Source organism: Trichomonas vaginalis, chromosome IV, assembly GCF_026262505.1.
Source record: "Trichomonas vaginalis G3 chromosome IV, whole genome shotgun sequence".
In the NCBI taxonomy this organism is placed as follows: domain Eukaryota; phylum Parabasalia; order Trichomonadida; family Trichomonadidae; genus Trichomonas; species Trichomonas vaginalis.
Genome location: NC_067206.1, coordinates 16,531,750 through 16,549,604, shown reverse-complemented (window position 1 = coordinate 16,549,604; position 17,855 = coordinate 16,531,750). Strand labels below are relative to the sequence as shown.

Sequence of the window (17,855 nt, the reverse complement as noted above, 5' to 3'; positions counted from 1 at the left end):
ACGTTTAGTCATTTATTTCGACTCTGCCCAGAATGTTATGTTATGAAAGAATGGGACTGTAGTCTTCTACACAACCTAAAGCGAATAGTTTTCAGAACAAGAATGTAGACAGAACTTTAAGAAAATAAAAGTCGTACAATGTTGGGCATGAAGATGTTAGATGCTGATGGGATATCTTATTGTCAAAAGTTAGAAGATTTTTAATCTCTCTATCTCATAACGGTTTCCAAACCACTTTTATCGGATGTAAAGTAAAAGCATGGATGGTTATGTAAAACGTCTAAAGTTTCTAAAGAGTCTCTCAAAGTCCAGTCTACTTGGTATTGAAAATCCCATGTGTTAAAGAACGGCGGGTCCACTATAAAGAAAACATTTTCCTTGTCTTTATATTTTTCATACAACTCTGTCCAATGACATCTCACAAACTCTATACCCTCAATATATTTTTCTATGTCCTCTTTGAAAACATTTGTATAGTTAAGATATAAAACTTTTGACATAAGTGTTTCAATGTCATGAACTCTTATAGAACCACTATATAATAGTCTAGCAGATATACTATCCAGTCTATATATTCTGCTTTTTTCAAAACCTCTCTCACAATATTTTTCTTATCTAATGGTATACGTTCCATCTTACCTATAGGTATCTTTTCTTTTAACTCTTTCAATATATTGTTTGTGTCTGGAATATGTTTGAGACGGTCCATATAGTTGTCGAAGTCATTGCATATAATCTTTGAGTCTGGGAATATTGTATGGCACAAATGGGATATATAGAAACTTCCACCGAACAAATCTACAAATGTTAGACCATTCGGTAGTTTCTTAAGTTCTCTCAATATAATATCTTTACATTTACCCTTATTTCCAAAGAACGGTAACGGTGGTTTTGTAAAATTCATTTATATATAATAATAAAAATGTTTTTACCTGAAAAGTGACAGAAAAGTGACAAAGCATGAAAACATATATAATTTGTGAAAAGCGACACATTATATAATGTTTTCGACCCAGAAGAAGGCTTCTTCCCAGAAGCAATGGAGGAAGAAGAAGAGTCCTCCGAATTCACACCAGAAGACTAACAATTTTCCGAATAAAAACTTCATTTATACTAAACATCTTCAGGGCTAGAGGGCACGAAGTGCCTGGAGGCCCCACTACCTTTTTTTTTATATGAAATTCATTCAGTTTACAAAGTTTAATTTCTTTCCACAATAGTACATAATATAGTAGTATATTCGGAAATATGCATGCTCGATATCTCCAATTCACATCTCATGCATCTTATCGGAGATTAAGTAACTTTATCTTGAAACTAGAAAAGTAATTAGCAAGTAGAATATATAAAAAATATAATGTTGTTTTATATTGATAAAACCATAAGAATGGCTATTCTAGAATGAAATTTTAGTACCTATATTCAGTGAAAGGTTTATTTGGAGTTGAACTTTCAAATGAAAACTCAAGGATCCAAGAATTGAATTGCATTAACAAACCAATAATGAAATATGATATATACATATATATTTTACCCATAAAAATAGAATTAAATCGATATTTAACTCAAATTGTCAAAATATCAACAAAATAATTTAAAAATAGATATATATAAGAGAAATATGTGATTTTGGTGTTTAAAAAAGAAAAATATTGCCCAAACAAGTGTTCTAGCTAAAAAGGAAAAATGCATTATTTCATATTTCAATATCAATGTTAAATATTAAAATAATCTGCCATTATTCAGACAGTTAAAAAATAAATACACTATAAGTTTAAGCTTTAGCTGTAAAATAAACAGTAATATTAAATAAACATTATATTATATAGTCGGAGCGATTCTATATATGTACTCTTATGCCAACTAGTTACAACCTAGTAAAATACATGGAAATATTGTAATATCCTAGCATTGCTATCGAGAAATCAAAAAATATAAGCAAAAGTCATCTTATATTTAAAGATTTTTCAAGAGCTTTGTTTGGAAATTAGTTCATTGGAAGAAGTATATAGATATGAAAACCCAAAGTATTAAGTTCGATAATATATAGTTTTTTTTTATTTTAAAATTGAATGCATACAACATTGCTCCTCTGGAGTGAATTAATTAGTTCCAACTTTTTCAAGATTCTACAGTGTAATATGCTCCTTGGAATGTCTCTTGCATGAATGTTTTTGTTTACCATCTAAAGAATTAAGATTTGAGATACAATAATCTTTGGAAAAGTAGAAGATACAACAATAAAGTATGTTCTTTCGATACATGATATCATTTTGTTACAAAAATATTCTTACTTACTCATGATTCAAAAAAAGGTTGCAGACATACTAAAATGTTATTTATGTGGCTTGTATTTACTAGCATATGTAATTTGGTGCTAACGTATACCATCAATTTCATTATAACACAGACATATATATTACTATTAGAATTTTATTTTAATTCAATGATAAAATCAAACATTCCTTTTTGAAAATCGTTCTATCTTGTTATTATCTTTGAATGCTGCATCAAGAACTAACAATTTACAATTTTTATTCAAATTATAATATAAAATTATAGCATATTGGTTTTCAAAGTATGTTTGCTAAAAGTAATTGCGCTTATCGTTTACCCCCGCATTAACACATATAAATTTGTATTAAAAAATGATATCAAATCAAAAATATGGCTTCCTTGCTAAGAAAAGCGTCAAATTTATTATGTTTCTCCTTAGCCGAAAGTGTATAAATTGGCAGTTAGATTTATAGTATCCTAACTGTTTTTTGTAAAGTTCGTCATATCTTTAATGGTACTATTTCAGCGTGTACAATGAATACAAAAATTCTAAGAGTGCCACATAAAATAGTACTTTAGACTTGAGTTAATGCTACCAAGCAAATGTTAAAAAGATGACTTTAGTGTTTTGATAATCAAAGATTAAAATCATTATTGTCTAAATCAATAATCATAACGACAGAAGTTAATGTTTTTTCATCAGTGCTTTAAATCCACTTTTAAAAGTATACCTCAAAAATCAAAATATCAAAAAAATTGGCCGATAGGTTTGGCTTTAATTTTTGTCTGCTTTTATGATTTGATATGGATGTTATAATTTTAAAAGTTGAGCCAAATTCACCAATAGATTTTTGAGATTTGCAAATACTCAATAATTTTCAGCGTGTTATCTTTTATTAAAAGAACTATTTGGTTTCAGTATCATATAAATTGATATTTACTTTCTATTTGAACCTTCATTTAGCTAATGATTTAGTAATACAGATTTCATCTAATCCTTATAAGAGAATTTTGAATTTGTTATAATAAAAAAACAAACAGATATAGCTTACACTTCTATAATAAAGATACCTTTTATAGAAATCAGTATGAAATGTGTTTTTTGACACGTAAAGCTCTCAATTCATTATAACATGTTTGTCGATTTTTATATATTTTTCGCTTTCATTATCTATGATATTAAAAATTATGTCATCAGAATGTGAAATAATTAAACAAATGCCCTGCGGGAAGTATTTTATACTAGAATTTATAAAAAAAATCACTGTACGTTTAGCCTACTGGTTATGTCGTGGGGTTCAAAGGCAATATGTTCAAATCAGTAAGCACCCGTTTTTTTTAACAAGGTGAATATAACTTTTGATCGAAATCAATGAGTTACATGAATTATCATTTATCTAACTACAATTAAATTGTGAAAATATACTATCCAATATTAGCGTTTAATAAAATCAAAGATTATTGACTTATATTTTGAAAGTAATCTAAGCAGAATTTAGATATCCAAATTCTAAATATCTTCATGCTTAGATGCTAGATAATATATTCTTATTTGAAAAATTTATAATGTTATTATTTTCTTATTTGATATTTACTACAAGCAGAAAAGCATTTATATTGTAAATTAACAGATTATGATAATTATACTCGTTTTTATATGTTCTTAATGAAGAATATCAAACGTATTTCTATGAGTTTTAAAAAATGAAAAGTTTTAATATGGCTAATATATTTATTATCATTAATAGAATAAAAAAGTTTTTTCGCATATCACTCGATGATTTACCTTCGAGTTTTGATAAATTTCGAAAAAATTTAAGGAATGCTCTTTGAATTTCTTTACCTATAAGCATATTATCTGCCGTATTATTTTTCGCTAATTGTAGAATTTTATTTAATTTTAATAATTAACCTTCTAAGCTTATTGAGAGATCACATTGTATATTTGATACGTAGTACATATGCTAAATCTGTGAATTAGATTGTAAGATATTGAACAAACGTTCTTAAACATTTTAGATTTTAGGGAATTACTGAATTAAACTATATTTCTTATATGATATCTTCATGTTTGGATGCTTTGGGTATAATTTATTGGGCTTTTTCTATCCAAATGTTTGGCAATGGTAACCCAATTTCTAACAAATTTATGATGGAAAAATTTATGACTTTTATGGAGCCGAAAAAAAAGCATAGAATGAATAAGACTATTAAAGATAAGCTGTAATTTGATTGTGAATTTTAAGAAAAGAATTTGGATTAAAATTTGAAATTCTTTTTTTTTGAAAATTAGCCGATGATATGCTTAAGCTAAAAATTACTAGAAGCGGTGTGATATAATTTATATAAAAAAACTCATAATTGCCATTATTATTGGTACATATAAAGTCAAATTATAATTTGCAGTTATGCTTTAATCAAAATCTATATTGAAACGCTTTGTCACATCCATTAAAAAGGCTGTCGCATATAAATCCAAACATTTGCTTGGTATGTACTTTTCCATTTTAACGTCCTGATTGATATAAGCATGTTTTACACTTTAAAATAGTAATTATGACAACCTGTACACCATAGAAGTAGGCTATAACAAGAAAAATTAGATTGACATCGAATAATTTCAAGATTTAGAAACAATTTGTAGCTTTCTCAATTATCTAGAGTTAAAATTCATTTATAATGAGGTCATATATTTTAATTATCTTGTAATCAATGTTCGAACATTACCATTAAAGGAATTTTTACTTTAATTAAATTTAAAAAATATAATTTGTGACTAAAAATAACAAACAAGTTTAATACAAACAAAATAGTATACAAATATACAAAAGAACTATCATTTAACGAATATTTCAATCTGAGATTTGAAATTTATGATAGTTATAATAAAGGAGCTCTATTTTGAGAGCTATGCAGCGAAGTAGAGTGTGGTTACATGACTATAATTCACTTTGTTTTCAATTGTCATTGTGCGAAGTGTACTCCTTAAGATTTGTGAAAAATTGCCTTTATTTATGAGATCAACAATGTGTTTTGGATGACGTTTCGCATTTAGAATAGCAAACTCTAGATTCTCATATGTGATCCCGTTATGAAATCTACTTAATGTATTATGAATGTATGTTTCAAAATCGCTGAATTTGTTTGCCTTCTTGGCAAAATTTGATGGTAAAATGACATTTTCTGGGAATAATTGAGCAATATGGCTTTCTTCATATAATGGATCATTTTCAAGAGGATCAGATTTGTCATTATGAGGATCTAAATCGTTTAATCCTTTCTTGCGTGATTTTTTTTGGTTGGGTTGTCAAAAACATCTTTTTTGACAGATAAACGTGAAAAAATACTATAACCTGAAATTGGATTTGATATATGTGTTGACATTAAAATTTTTGAGTGAAATTGATTAATTTCATTCACCCAACTAAGCAATACATCAACGCTGGAATTACTATTATATCTAAATCCACATTTGGATAACAAGGCATATGCATATTCTTTGCACATTTCATATTGACGTGAATCTTGACGCATTGTGTAAATGTCTTCAAATGTAATACCAGCTTGATAGTCACGTGAATGGGTTTTCCAGTCAATATCGTATTTTTTATGAATTTTGAGTGTTAAATTACATTCTGCAATAGATGTTTCGGTTGTTGACAAATCATACTTAAAATGAGCCATGACGCGAAGTAAACCATTCAAATGTTCTTCCGTCATGGTTGTCAAATGAGAAAAATTGAAAAATGTTGAATTAATACTGAAAAAATATTGGAAACAAATGATTGTTGCTGTAAGATGCTTTACAACTTCCCAAGTTCCCATATAATAGACCGGATAAATGTTTCCGTCTATTTTGACAACACCAAGATTTGTCTTAATGTGACGGTCTCTCATTTGAATGCAATGATGTACCAAGAGCAGATATGCAAACCACATCATTTGACATCTTGTGTCAGCATTAAATGCCTCATTTCGTATGCTTTCATACCAGAATGCAAGTGGAGCTATGAATAATGCTTCATTATAATAGTTTTTTTCTAGAAGCGCCTTTACAGCTCTAATTGAAAATATTGTGATCGGATATTTATCTTTTATCCTTCCCAGAGGTGAAGTATCATTAAGAGCATCACCTAATTCGATTGCATCTCTGATCTTGTTAACATCAACAATTGTATTCAGATCAGATGGATGAACTAAAAGCTTAAGTGTTGCATCGAGTAATCTGGTACGTTCAAGTTTTGACATATGTATGAGATCATTAATCCATACAACTTGATCTCCTTTCTTTAAGATAGCAGTAGCTCTTTTAAATATTTCTTCGGGATCATTACCTTGCAAAATTTCATTAATAAATTCATCTTGATGCTTATCATATCCGGGATCTCCATCAGTAATGATGACTCTAACTCTTAAGTGCTTTCGTATTTCTTCGATTGCTGCATCAATTTCGTGGATAATTCCACTTGCAAACCCATTGGCATGTTCTATAACATGTAATATAACATTTGGCGCATCAAAATTTAGGGGCATACCAAGAAATATGAATAAGTATTTGATTTCTTCTCCATTTTCATCAACAGGACCTTTTTGGTCTTTAGAGGACCAGGTAGAGAGTGCAACTGCATCTATTGCTATTGCCCATTCATATTCAGGTGTATTTTCTACGTGATAGTTCATGCTTTCTAACATTCGCGGAATGAGCTCAGCATGTTTAACAAACTGTTTCATATTCATTATGTCTTCATGAAACCTATTGTACAATGTTACAGGCGTAGGAAAAGGTAAACAAAATTCCAAGAGAACATCATATGCTGCTGGTGATTTGCTATGTATTAAGAATGCCAAATCTACCAATTCACTTTCACCTCCATATCTATAACCTCTTTTATCTTTTCTACAAATGTTTTCCATAATAGTATGTATAATATTTCTTGTAAATTCAGGAACATGTTCCGGAAATTCTGTATTCCAGTAAGTTCTGTCTTGGTGATCATCGTTGTCTTCTTCTATTTCCTTTGTTTTTCTTCCAATATTCTTATTCAACAGACTTCTGCGCATTTCAGCCTTTATTGCGTCTAAGTCTTCTAGGTAGGCTTTATACATATGCATTTTTCCGGTTCCTGTATACGGGAATACCTGAACATCAGTTTCAAATGATCTTTTGTAAATTTGTTTTCGAATATCTTGATTAAATTTAACTAAAAACGTTTCTCGGTCTCCTTTTATTTCAATTTCAAGTTCTTCAATCTTCTTTTTAAGTTCGTTGATGTCTGAGAGAGGAATATAGAATCCAACATTCATTAACTTTTTGAGAGAATGTCAGACCAATCTGAATAAAATAAACTTAATATTTTCTATAATTTCATACTAGAATAGAATTGGTAATGATATTTAATATCTTTTTGCTTCACTTGTAGAAATTATTTTGAAATTAATTTTTTGTAATCGACAAGATACAATTTTGTTATGACCAAATGTTGTCACTACTAATTTAAATTCCATTTACAACAGCTACTTTATAAACATCCATCCAAAATTGAAGATTCCTAAAATTTCAAAATGGAAATATGCAATATGAATGATGAAATCATATCCAATAGTTATGAAATTCATCATACATAAGATAAAAGATAGAAAAATAAGCAAATATGAAAATTTAATGCATAATGATATGTGAATAACTGTAAAATTGCAAAACCACATCAGCATCAATTATTGGCATAAATATATATTCTTTTGATTGTATATGCATTTCTGTTTTGGAAATAACTTTCAGATTAAACTTGTTAAGCCCATTCATAGATAATTTGCACGAAAACAGTTCTGAACAACTTAGAAAATGGTCTTTGTCTAACTACCAGAAATAATTTATTGATAGAAATGTCTTTTAAAAAAGAAAATTTCATATTAGGCATCCGTAAAGGTTTTTGTTTGAATGTTGGGGTTAAGGAGTGTAATAGTCAAGATATTAGATAACTAAGTGTATGAAGTTGTCATCTATGTTGATAACAGCGGAAAATTAAAAATAATTATTAAATCATAACTTTTTGTCTCATGAAAACCATAAAAAAGTATAAAACTAAAGGTTTTTGCATGTGAACTATAGAAAGCTTTAGATTCATAAAAACTAGATTTTTTTTGATATTTTGATTTTTGAGGTATACTTTTAAAAGTGGATTTAAAGCACTTATGAAAAAACATTAACTTCTGTCGTTATGATTATTGATTTAGACAATAATGATTTTAATCTTTGATTATCAAAACACTAAAGTCATCTTTTTAACATTTGCTTGGTAGCATTAACTCAAGTCTAAAGTACTATTTTATGTGGCACTCTTAGAATTTTTGTATTCATTGTACACGCTGAAATAGTACCATTAAAGTTATGGCGGACTTTCAAAAAATAGTTTGGTCACCTTTACAATTCATCAAAAACTTATTATGAATCTATGTGCATACATAAATAGTTAAACAGTAGCAAATGATCTTATTTTGCAATAGGATAGGATCAATTTCTGTTGATAATCCAATTTGATATTAAAAGGAATTCCTATTTTAGTATTTATATTGGTCATGAAAGCTTCTGTGAATTTATAAACATCAGCATGACAATACGCTTAAGATAATCAAGATAAAAATAACAATGTTTTTTTTCATTCCAACTTAACACGACTAAGGCTATCAATCAAAATATGTATTGTGTTAAGATAATTGCATATTTTATTTTTGATTTAAACGAATGGATTTTGAAAACTATTGACATATTTATAGAAAATCGAATTCTAAATAGAAGTGAAATAAGGCTGCTTCTGAATGATTCTAATGTTTGCTTGATAGCTGAAGATGCATGAGAATAACTAAAAAATTCTAATAATAAAAATATAGAATACTGCTTGCCAAATGAACTATTTGCCTAGTAAAGACATATTTGAGTATTTACCAGTATATCAAGCATATACATGTCGATGTGTTATCTGAGATTCAAAAAATCAAAGGTAGTATTCTTATACATAATTACATCTCCTAAGGTTGCAAAAAGTGGGTTACTTTACAAATGCCGGGGAAAAGAATTTATTGGGGGTACAGACATGTGATATGAAATGATAACGATAAAATGTAATTGACATGTGATATGATAAAACTTGGTCCATGCCAACAGGTGTTCCTAATGAAATACCTAAAGGATATGTGCCAGTTAAATCTAACTCTCATCATAAAATTGTTCGATGCGCTACAAAAAATGCAGAAGGGAAGCAATGTCTACATCAATTTTATTTAGAATCCTACAATGATAATAAATTAATAGCAGACCACACTTGCTATTATACAAAACTTATCGATTTTGATAAAGTTCTCACTTCAAAAGAGAAGGTTCTTCAAGCTATTGAGATTTTTATTGGTTGTAACAAAATTTCTTTTAATGCTATATCTTCTGATTCATTCCGTGATCTTGTGGAAATCATTCTTGAAGTAGGAATGACATTGAAGAAGAAGGATCAAATTAATGATATAATCAAGTCTATAAACCGAGCTTAACTTACAGAAAAATTTTTGCAAGATTCCAAAGAAGCAGCCAAAAAAAGTCTATCAGATTACTTCGACCATACTGTATCCCTCTTAATTGATGCTGGAACTGCATGTGGTAGGCCGACTCTTGACTTAATGATTTATAACCCATCGGTACATGATGGTTATCCTTTTCCGTTGGATATCAAGACCGGCTTTGACGGAACAACAGATTCTTATGATCGTGCCATTCGTGATGCTCTGGCAATGTTGGCCTCAAATGGAATAAAACTTGGAACCGTTGTAACTGACAACTTGCATGCTCAAGTCCTTGCATGTGATCACAATTTTGTTCAAACAGACGGATTTCTCAGAATCCCTTGTGCAGCGCATACCCTTTCCTTGGCAGTTAAGTCATTTGTTGAAGACTATTCAATGGAACATGAATTTCCAGTATTTGAAAATCTGAATAAGATTTCACTTTTTCTCCGCTCTAAGCCTGTTCGTTGTTACTTCAAAGTTGAATGTCCACTCTACGTAAAAACAAGATGGACAAGTGAATTTGATATCATTTTATGGCTTGTCAAGCATTATGAAACGTTGCAAAAGCTGACATACCAAACTCCGGCCCGGTTAAAGGATGCAATACAAGATGTTCTTGGTCCATTACGATATCTCTTGGAGTTTGCCTTGCCTTGTCTTTTCATCATATTCTATCCAGTTTACGAGTTGGTCCATCTCCTCGAGAGAGATGAAACGACTGCTGCAAATACTATTGATCTTCTTGTGCAGTATTGCCGTGCATCTGATGAATTTTCCAATGCATTCTATGTTGAATTTACTCAAGAGAAATACCACGAAAGGATTCATGATATTGTAGCTGAAGCTTCGAGCGCCCAAGTTTACCTTCAAATGCGTATTTTGGCCAGATTTGAAGGAACTGGCAACAGAGGACTGCTTGAATTCGCAAATTCACTGATCTTTACTGGAAGAGAACAACTTCGCCAAGCATTTCCGGATTTAGCTTCCGAAAAAGACGTTGAATCCAACATCGCAAAATTTGTATATCCGAATTACCCTATGGAAGGAGAACTAGTTCGTGATGTAATTAAAGGTATACCAGACTGTATCGCATTTGGAGAGACCCTTGACCAAGAAAGGGCAAATGACCCGAATGCTGAATATCAGCCATTAGTCGAAGAAGAAGAGGATATCTTCGAAGAATCTGATGGTGAGTCTTCAACTGATGAGGATTATCACGAAGAGGAAGAAATTGCAGAATTTGAAGAAGTTATTCCGGAAGGCTACCAATCGGTTACAGCCGTAGAACCTATATCAGATCAAGAAATTGACAATTATATTGCAGCAAACCAAAATCATTCAAATACTAACGATCCGGATGATGAAAATACTAACGAATCTACAGAAAATGAAGATAATGCTAACGGATCTGACGATACCTCATCGTCAGATTTTCACGATGGCCAGTTTGGCCCTGAAGATGGAGTCACTTTTGATTCAGTCTTGCATCCACAGCTTGCACAAAGACAGCCATATCGCAATGATAAGCTGAGATTAACTCCTCAAGCTTTATTAAATCCACAGGAAGATGGAAAAACAGATTATGAAGGTCTTTGTGATTTATCAGGTAACTCGATAGATAAGATGTCAATCGCATTATACCAGATTGCACATTCTTTAGATTACGATGACACGCAATATGTAAATCTCCTTGCTCAGTACAGAAAATGGATCAAATATGGATTACACAGAAACAGCTTCAGTTAGTAAACATATCAAGTGTACGGTGGCACTGCGTTCCACCTTACCCAATACTTGTGAATTTGACACTTTACAAAACCGTTAACGTATATTTTACAACACAAACGACAACACTAACTTAACCTTAAATATTTACAAAGCCGCCAACCACCTCACCTCACTACTGTAAAAATAAACGTTCTCACTTACAAAAGTATTGCAACTCTTCCCATTGCTGTGCTTCACACAATAGTTCATAATCTTCTGACTCACTTTCTTCTTCATATAGGTCAAAATCACTGTCAAAATAAATGTTAGTAAGTTTTGACAAAGCTAATGAAACACGTTTACCGTTTGTATCGTATGCTTGTATAAACTTTCCATTCTTCATTCCTTCATAAACGCTCAAACTAACTTTACCTTTTCTCCCTCGTATCTGATAGAATGTATTTTCACGAGGAACGAAGAACAAATTCTTGAACTCATGACCGTTGTAGTTTGTTATCTCAATAGTTTTCGTCATATATATAAAAATAAAATAAAAATAAAATAAAAATAAAATAAAAATAAAATAAAAAATAAACTTAAAAATTAATGATATCACCACTCCCACACGTATGAAAACATAGCACAAAAATAAATTTAGGTGAAGTGGTGAGATCTCACCTCTTTTTTCACCTCTTTTTTCACCCTGTTGAATTCATTGCTTTATAACTCTCTTCCTTGGTTTCTTTTTAGTTGCTTTCTTCACGTCTGTCTCCAACTTGACTGTCTTTCTTCTTCGTCCGTAATGATACCAGTTACTTCCACCAGTCAATGGGTCAAATGGTCTTTCGTAAGGATTTCCATACATTCCATAGGGACCATACGGAAGAACTACTGGTGGAGAAGAAACATTTTCTTTAGTTCCATCGACTCTATTTAAATGCATTGTTTCACCTTTCATCTGGTCATTAAAGTCTTTTGCGTGTTTTGCAAACTCATCGTCCTTTCCTAAAGCATTTTCTGACTCAGTCGCAACCAAATTGGATGCTTTATTTATGAGCCCTATTTTATTTAATCTTAACTTCTTTGCAACCCAGCCTCCAATCTTCCCTTTATTTGCATCTAATGTCTTCGAAACCCTTCCTCCACTCATTTTATTTACTGCGTCATAAGCTCCAAGTGCTTTTGCTCCAAATGCTAATGCTTTTGTTCCCATTGCGCCTAAAGCTGCCCAAGCTACCATTTACACCATATTAAAATCATCTCTCTTCAATATTATCTCATAAAAGTTCTCGTTACTGGAGAAAGTCAATGAAACATAAGCTTTCTCACGGGCTTCGCCCTCACCGCTTTGCGGTCTATCTAACTTCTTTCTTATATCATCTATACGCTTCAAAATGTCTGAACAATTGCTAACATCTTCTACAACAGTTATTTCATCATGAATGACCTTCAAAAACAAACTCATTTAATATGCTATTAAAATCATCTCAATAATGAGTCCATCCTTTCCGTCTTTTGGTAGCACAACATCTTTCATTGAAGAAGGTTCGACAAGTCTTATGTTAAACTTACTGACAAAGTTTGTTATACTATAATGCTTCGGCGGCGAATACATGTAGTTTGAAAGACATAATATAGATTCTTCAGCAAATTCACTTATACTGGATTTTATAACAATGTTCTCACGAGACCAAATACCACCAATTGACAATCTTGTAAGCAATCCTGCTGAACCTTCTACTGTAAACGTCGATGGTAACATTCCACGAAGATCATCTATTGACATCTTTGAGTCACTGTATTTAAATATTTTCTTAAAGCAATCGTCATTATCTAACCATGCAATAGCTTTGAAGTTTTCATTCGAATATACATCTGCTTCATTAAATGTAAAACCTGACTTCTTTGCAGAGATGACTTTAAAATCTATTGAGTTTGTTTCAAAATTATATGCTATGGTAACTTCTGAAGGTAATGGATGCCCTTCCGCAGTCAGTTGTTCTCTCACTACCGTTTGAAGCTTTGTATTAAAAACTTTCATGTCATCTCCTGTATCTAAGTTCACATACACAGCAACAGGAAAACTATCTTGCTTCTTTGTTTCATCATTATACCTCAAAACATTAAAGTTCTTCAATAATATTGTTCTTCCTGCTGGAATACTTCGAACCTGTCTGATTTCAATAGCTTTCTCACCTCCTACATACTCTACCCAGTGTCTTGGGTATTCATAAGTATACTGACTTTCTTGAATTTTGGTAGGTTTCATCATAACATGTTCATAGTATATCTTTATACTCTTGTCAGTTAGACTCGGTGCTATGTTCTGAATATTTCTGACTTGCATTTTTAATGGAGATAAAATGAAGCATTTAATACATGACGTAGATGAAGACATGAATGAAACTACAGACAAACTTAACTCTTCTCTTATTCTTCCTTTCAGTAAGGACTATGAGTTCTGTTCAAATGGTGTTTATTTCTATTGTGGAAAGATGGGTTCAGGTAAGACATTTAACCTCATTCGTCATATACTCATAACAGAGCGTTTAGGAAATGACTCTTACTATGACCAAATCATTATATCAGCAACTTCAGACTCTATGGACTCAACAGCGAAAACATTTATGTCAAAAGTTCAAGCCTCTGTCGTTAAAGTTCCAGACAGTGAACTCATTGAATTTCTTCAACGTTACATTCGACGTAAGAGGAAATATTATGCCATCGTTGAATTTATACAGTCAGGAATGCAAAAGACTTCTGAGGAGATAGAAAGAATTATTGACAAACACCACTTACGTCAGTACTCAGGAGTTTACGATATGAAACGACTTACAAACTACATTCTGTCAAAACTTTCAAAATACCCCTTCAAAAAATATCCTTCAAATACTTTGTTAGTTTGCGACGACTTCGCCGGAAAAGGTTTAGTGTCAAAACCAGACTCACCATTAGCTAACATCATTACTAAAGTCAGACATTACCACTTAACTGTAGCAATACTTATGCAAACATGGAGGTTTTTAGCTTTAAACATAAAACGTCTCATAACTGACTTCGTTATCTTTCAAGGTTTCTCACGCTATGATATTGAACTCATTTGGAAACAGTCAGGTATAACATTACCTTTTGAAGAAATTTGGGAAGCATATAAGTCTCTCATCTCTCCTCGTTCATACCTTGAGATTCATATCATGACTAATACCATTAAAGTCAAAAATATTCCATGGGAACGACCAACATTGTTTTAAAGTTTAACCTTCAATTGACTGATGGTAAACAAATTCCATGCATCTCTGTCGCCATTTCTGTTAATATTTTTGCTGTCATTCATATCATCCACTTCCCCATCCGTTAGCTTTTGAGGATATGCGTTAGAATAGCTGTTCTTAAATGAAGGCTTTTCACCTTTGAGAGCATAAACTCTATAACTTTCTGCATACTTTATGTTTGAACCTCCTGAGCCATCATTGACATAAATTTTTATAGGCTTCCACCCTTTGTTCATGTTCCTGCTTCTTCCCTTAGCTCTTTTGTTCAGTAGTTCTACATCTTTATACACAGCACCTGTCTCAGTGAATTCAACAATATTTTCATTCGTTAGCTTTACATTCAAACCCTTGTCGAGTATATTGTTCATTTCATACATATAAAAGGTTTTTATTCTATATGAAATGAGAAGCAAATCCATCTTAGCTGGTGCCGTTAATGTTCCAATTGAACCAACATCAAATGTTGACTCACGAACGACAAACAATTGTCATAAAGAACTATAGTTCAGAGTGTTTGAAAGAACCAGAACCAGAGCTGAAATCCGTGAATTTAAACACAGCTTCAAACGCTAACGCTACATCAGATGTTAAGTTAGAGTATCCACCACTGGACCAAATTCTTTCAAGAGAAGCCAACGACAATCCTTACACAAATGTTCAAACAAATCCTCAGATAACGTAAACCATTACCTTCTTCAGTTATACCAAACAATTTTACTCAAAGACGATAAGAAGCTTTTGACAAATCTTATAAGCAAGAACCAAATAATTCTAACACAAAGGAGGACCTTGAAAATGTTATCTCACGAATAACAGGGAAACAATGTGTCATTGACTATCTCGACCCTGAAATGCTGTGGTCAAACTCCACTATTCATGAAAATAGGTAACATCCGCATCATTGAAACACCAGGAACTACAGGAGTTGAGTTTAAGTATAAATATTCGAATGAATATACAAAACTTTCAACAGAATATAAACTTTGTTTGAAATATGTTTTAGTAAATTAAAGCAGTCAGGACCTTCGGTCTTGGCGCTTTGCGCCGTCAGTCAAAAAAATTTCAGTTAGCAATTTGTAATATCTATCCAAAACTTCTTCAACAGTATCGAACTCATCTTCATAATGCAAACCTAATCTTATTGACTTGGTGCAGTTTTCACTAACACAATATTTTTCTGTTCTCTTGACTGACATAACTAACTCATTTGTTTCATCAAACAGCAACAACCAAAGTTCATGACCTAATACATAACATTCATACTTTATATTTTTAGCTCTGAGTTCTCTTGTAAGCTGTTGCACTTAATATTATCTAAAAAGTCTACTTCAACAGTCATTCGCACTGGTGCCTTCAGTTCTACAGGCCCTCCTTGAAAGTCAACAAGTCTGAATTGCATGTCTTTCAAATTATGAGGACTAATGCGAACCCATTTACCTAAATGAGTTGCTATGACAGGAACGTTTGGAATGAACATTGAATTTACTTCATAACAGAATGATTTATATTCTACTGAACCTTTACTATTAACTCCTGAAATACCTGTGACATTAGCTATTTTAGACTCAATGTATAAACAATTACCATAACATACGTATGGAACAGATTTCATCTCAATCGTTTTGTCAACACTTTTCAAAGGAAATGTCATATGGTATGCTCCCAGAAGCAATTGAACTCTATGACTCATTCGTGTTATCTTAAACTCCTTCGCATAACTGAACTTCAAAACTCCTGCAATAAGTTTAACATTCATTAAGTTTTCTTCGTTATCCTTGTTTATTGTAGTATTTATGAGAGCATTTAACACTCCAGCTAATGTTTCCATCTTATATTCTACATTATTGTGAAATCTTATTTCGTGCTTCTTTCCATCTATTTCAATCTCCATGAAATCTGTTTCATCTGTTATAACGAATGAAGCGATAGTATTGAAGTCAACCATTCTGAATGCAAGCGCCTCATTCTGTAGACCTAAGTTTGTTTGTAGCTTTACTGTCCCGTATTCGTTTGGGTCTGTACTTTGCAAATAGAACAACATTTTATACTCATTAAAATATGAGTATAGCTGCATATGCGTATGAAGCTGACAGAGCTAAACGTTTATATTTTGGTCAATACTCTCTCACACTTACTGACAAATATATTGTTATCACTGATGGAAATACTGAGAAATACATAACATGGAAGGACTATGAAAAGTTTGACCCTATTTTAACTCCATGTACTATGCCGTTTATAAAGGACGGTGAAATTATTGAAAAAGATAATACAACCGTATATAGGTCTGTTTATGAAGCATTAGAATATATGTTGAATCATAACCCAAAAAGATTTGACCCAAGCACTACACCATGTGCAATGCCTTTTATTAAGGACGGTGAAATCGTAAGAGTTCCGGATTCAACGGTTTACACAGCTGTTCAAAACAGTTTACAAAACATTTTAGCGAATATCTTTAATTCAGAAACTACAGAAATGAAATTACCATATATAACAGATGCTAAAGAAATTAAATCAAAAACGACAACATTATTTACGTCACTTAATGATTTAATGACTTATATCATTAATATTCCTGCACCAACTACAGCATTTGACCCAAACTCGACGGTTTGCAGTGTACCTTTCATAAATGACAGTTCATTAATTACTTTAAGGGATTCGACAGTAAATGAATCATTAAAGGCGTCATTAATGAAAATCATTGATTTTAACTCATTCACGAATACATATAATTCATTCATTAATGTTTCATATGCTTCTAAAGAAGGTGAGCCAAAAACTATAGATAAAGCGGTGTATGAAATAAAAGCATCAACGACGAAATTGAATTCGTTAACTTTTGACGGTGATAGTTTCGTTAATGACATAACATCGGGGAAAACAATTTTAACGAAAGAATACTTAAAATCTCATGTTAGTGAGTTCGTTGAAATTGAAAAAGAAGGTGGAATTAAGTTCGATCCACTGAATTTCATTTTCAGCTTAGCGAATTCGGGTGTTAGTTTCGCTGAATGGACAACTATACAAAGTGAAATAAATGCA

General features: G+C 31.5%; 8 protein-coding genes across 8 annotated transcripts, besides 2 other annotated features; 3 read left to right on the top strand and 5 right to left on the bottom strand.

The window, feature by feature from the left end:
• Positions 1–9,429: 9,429 nt before the first annotated feature.
• Positions 9,430–9,816, top strand: TVAGG3_0106590 (uncharacterized protein; the record flags this gene model as incomplete). The annotated part of the gene is made up of 1 exon (XM_001293475.1): positions 9,430–9,816. The coding sequence occupies one exon, from the start codon at positions 9,430–9,432 to the stop codon at positions 9,814–9,816; it is 387 nt and encodes a 128-aa protein (XP_001293476.1).
• A 405-nt stretch (positions 9,817–10,221) lies between these two features.
• On the top strand, positions 10,222–11,574 carry TVAGG3_0106580 (ribonuclease H-like family; the record flags this gene model as incomplete). The annotated part of the gene is made up of 1 exon (XM_001294995.2): positions 10,222–11,574. One exon carries the CDS (start codon positions 10,222–10,224, stop codon positions 11,572–11,574), a length of 1,353 nt encoding a protein of 450 aa, XP_001294996.2.
• Positions 11,575–11,586: 12 nt separating this feature from the next.
• Positions 11,587–17,855: part of a mobile genetic element that runs on past the window's edge.
• Positions 11,750–12,070, bottom strand: TVAGG3_0106570 (uncharacterized protein; the record flags this gene model as incomplete). The annotated part of the gene is made up of 1 exon (XM_001294994.1): positions 11,750–12,070. The coding sequence occupies one exon, from the start codon at positions 12,068–12,070 to the stop codon at positions 11,750–11,752; it is 321 nt and encodes a 106-aa protein (XP_001294995.1).
• Positions 12,071–12,247: a terminal%2Cinverted (terminal inverted repeat of Maverick-1A transposon ID:TVAGG3_0106390).
• On the bottom strand, positions 12,248–12,775 carry TVAGG3_0106560 (protein of unknown function, DUF4107 family; the record flags this gene model as incomplete). Its single annotated transcript, XM_001294993.1, has 1 exon — positions 12,248–12,775. One exon carries the CDS (start codon positions 12,773–12,775, stop codon positions 12,248–12,250), a length of 528 nt encoding a protein of 175 aa, XP_001294994.1.
• Positions 13,528–13,882, bottom strand: TVAGG3_0106550 (uncharacterized protein; the record flags this gene model as incomplete). Its single annotated transcript, XM_051222985.1, has 1 exon — positions 13,528–13,882. A coding segment is annotated over one exon (355 nt), but the record flags the coding sequence as incomplete, so codon positions are not given.
• TVAGG3_0106540 (protein of unknown function, DUF4106 family) lies at positions 13,932–14,786 on the top strand (the record flags this gene model as incomplete). Its single annotated transcript, XM_051222984.1, has 1 exon — positions 13,932–14,786. The coding sequence occupies one exon, from the start codon at positions 13,932–13,934 to the stop codon at positions 14,784–14,786; it is 855 nt and encodes a 284-aa protein (XP_051107970.1).
• TVAGG3_0106530 (uncharacterized protein) lies at positions 14,783–15,184 on the bottom strand (the record flags this gene model as incomplete). Its single annotated transcript, XM_051222983.1, has 1 exon — positions 14,783–15,184. One exon carries the CDS (start codon positions 15,182–15,184, stop codon positions 14,783–14,785), a length of 402 nt encoding a protein of 133 aa, XP_051107969.1.
• Positions 16,317–16,848, bottom strand: TVAGG3_0106520 (uncharacterized protein; the record flags this gene model as incomplete). Its single annotated transcript, XM_051222982.1, has 1 exon — positions 16,317–16,848. A coding segment is annotated over one exon (532 nt), but the record flags the coding sequence as incomplete, so codon positions are not given.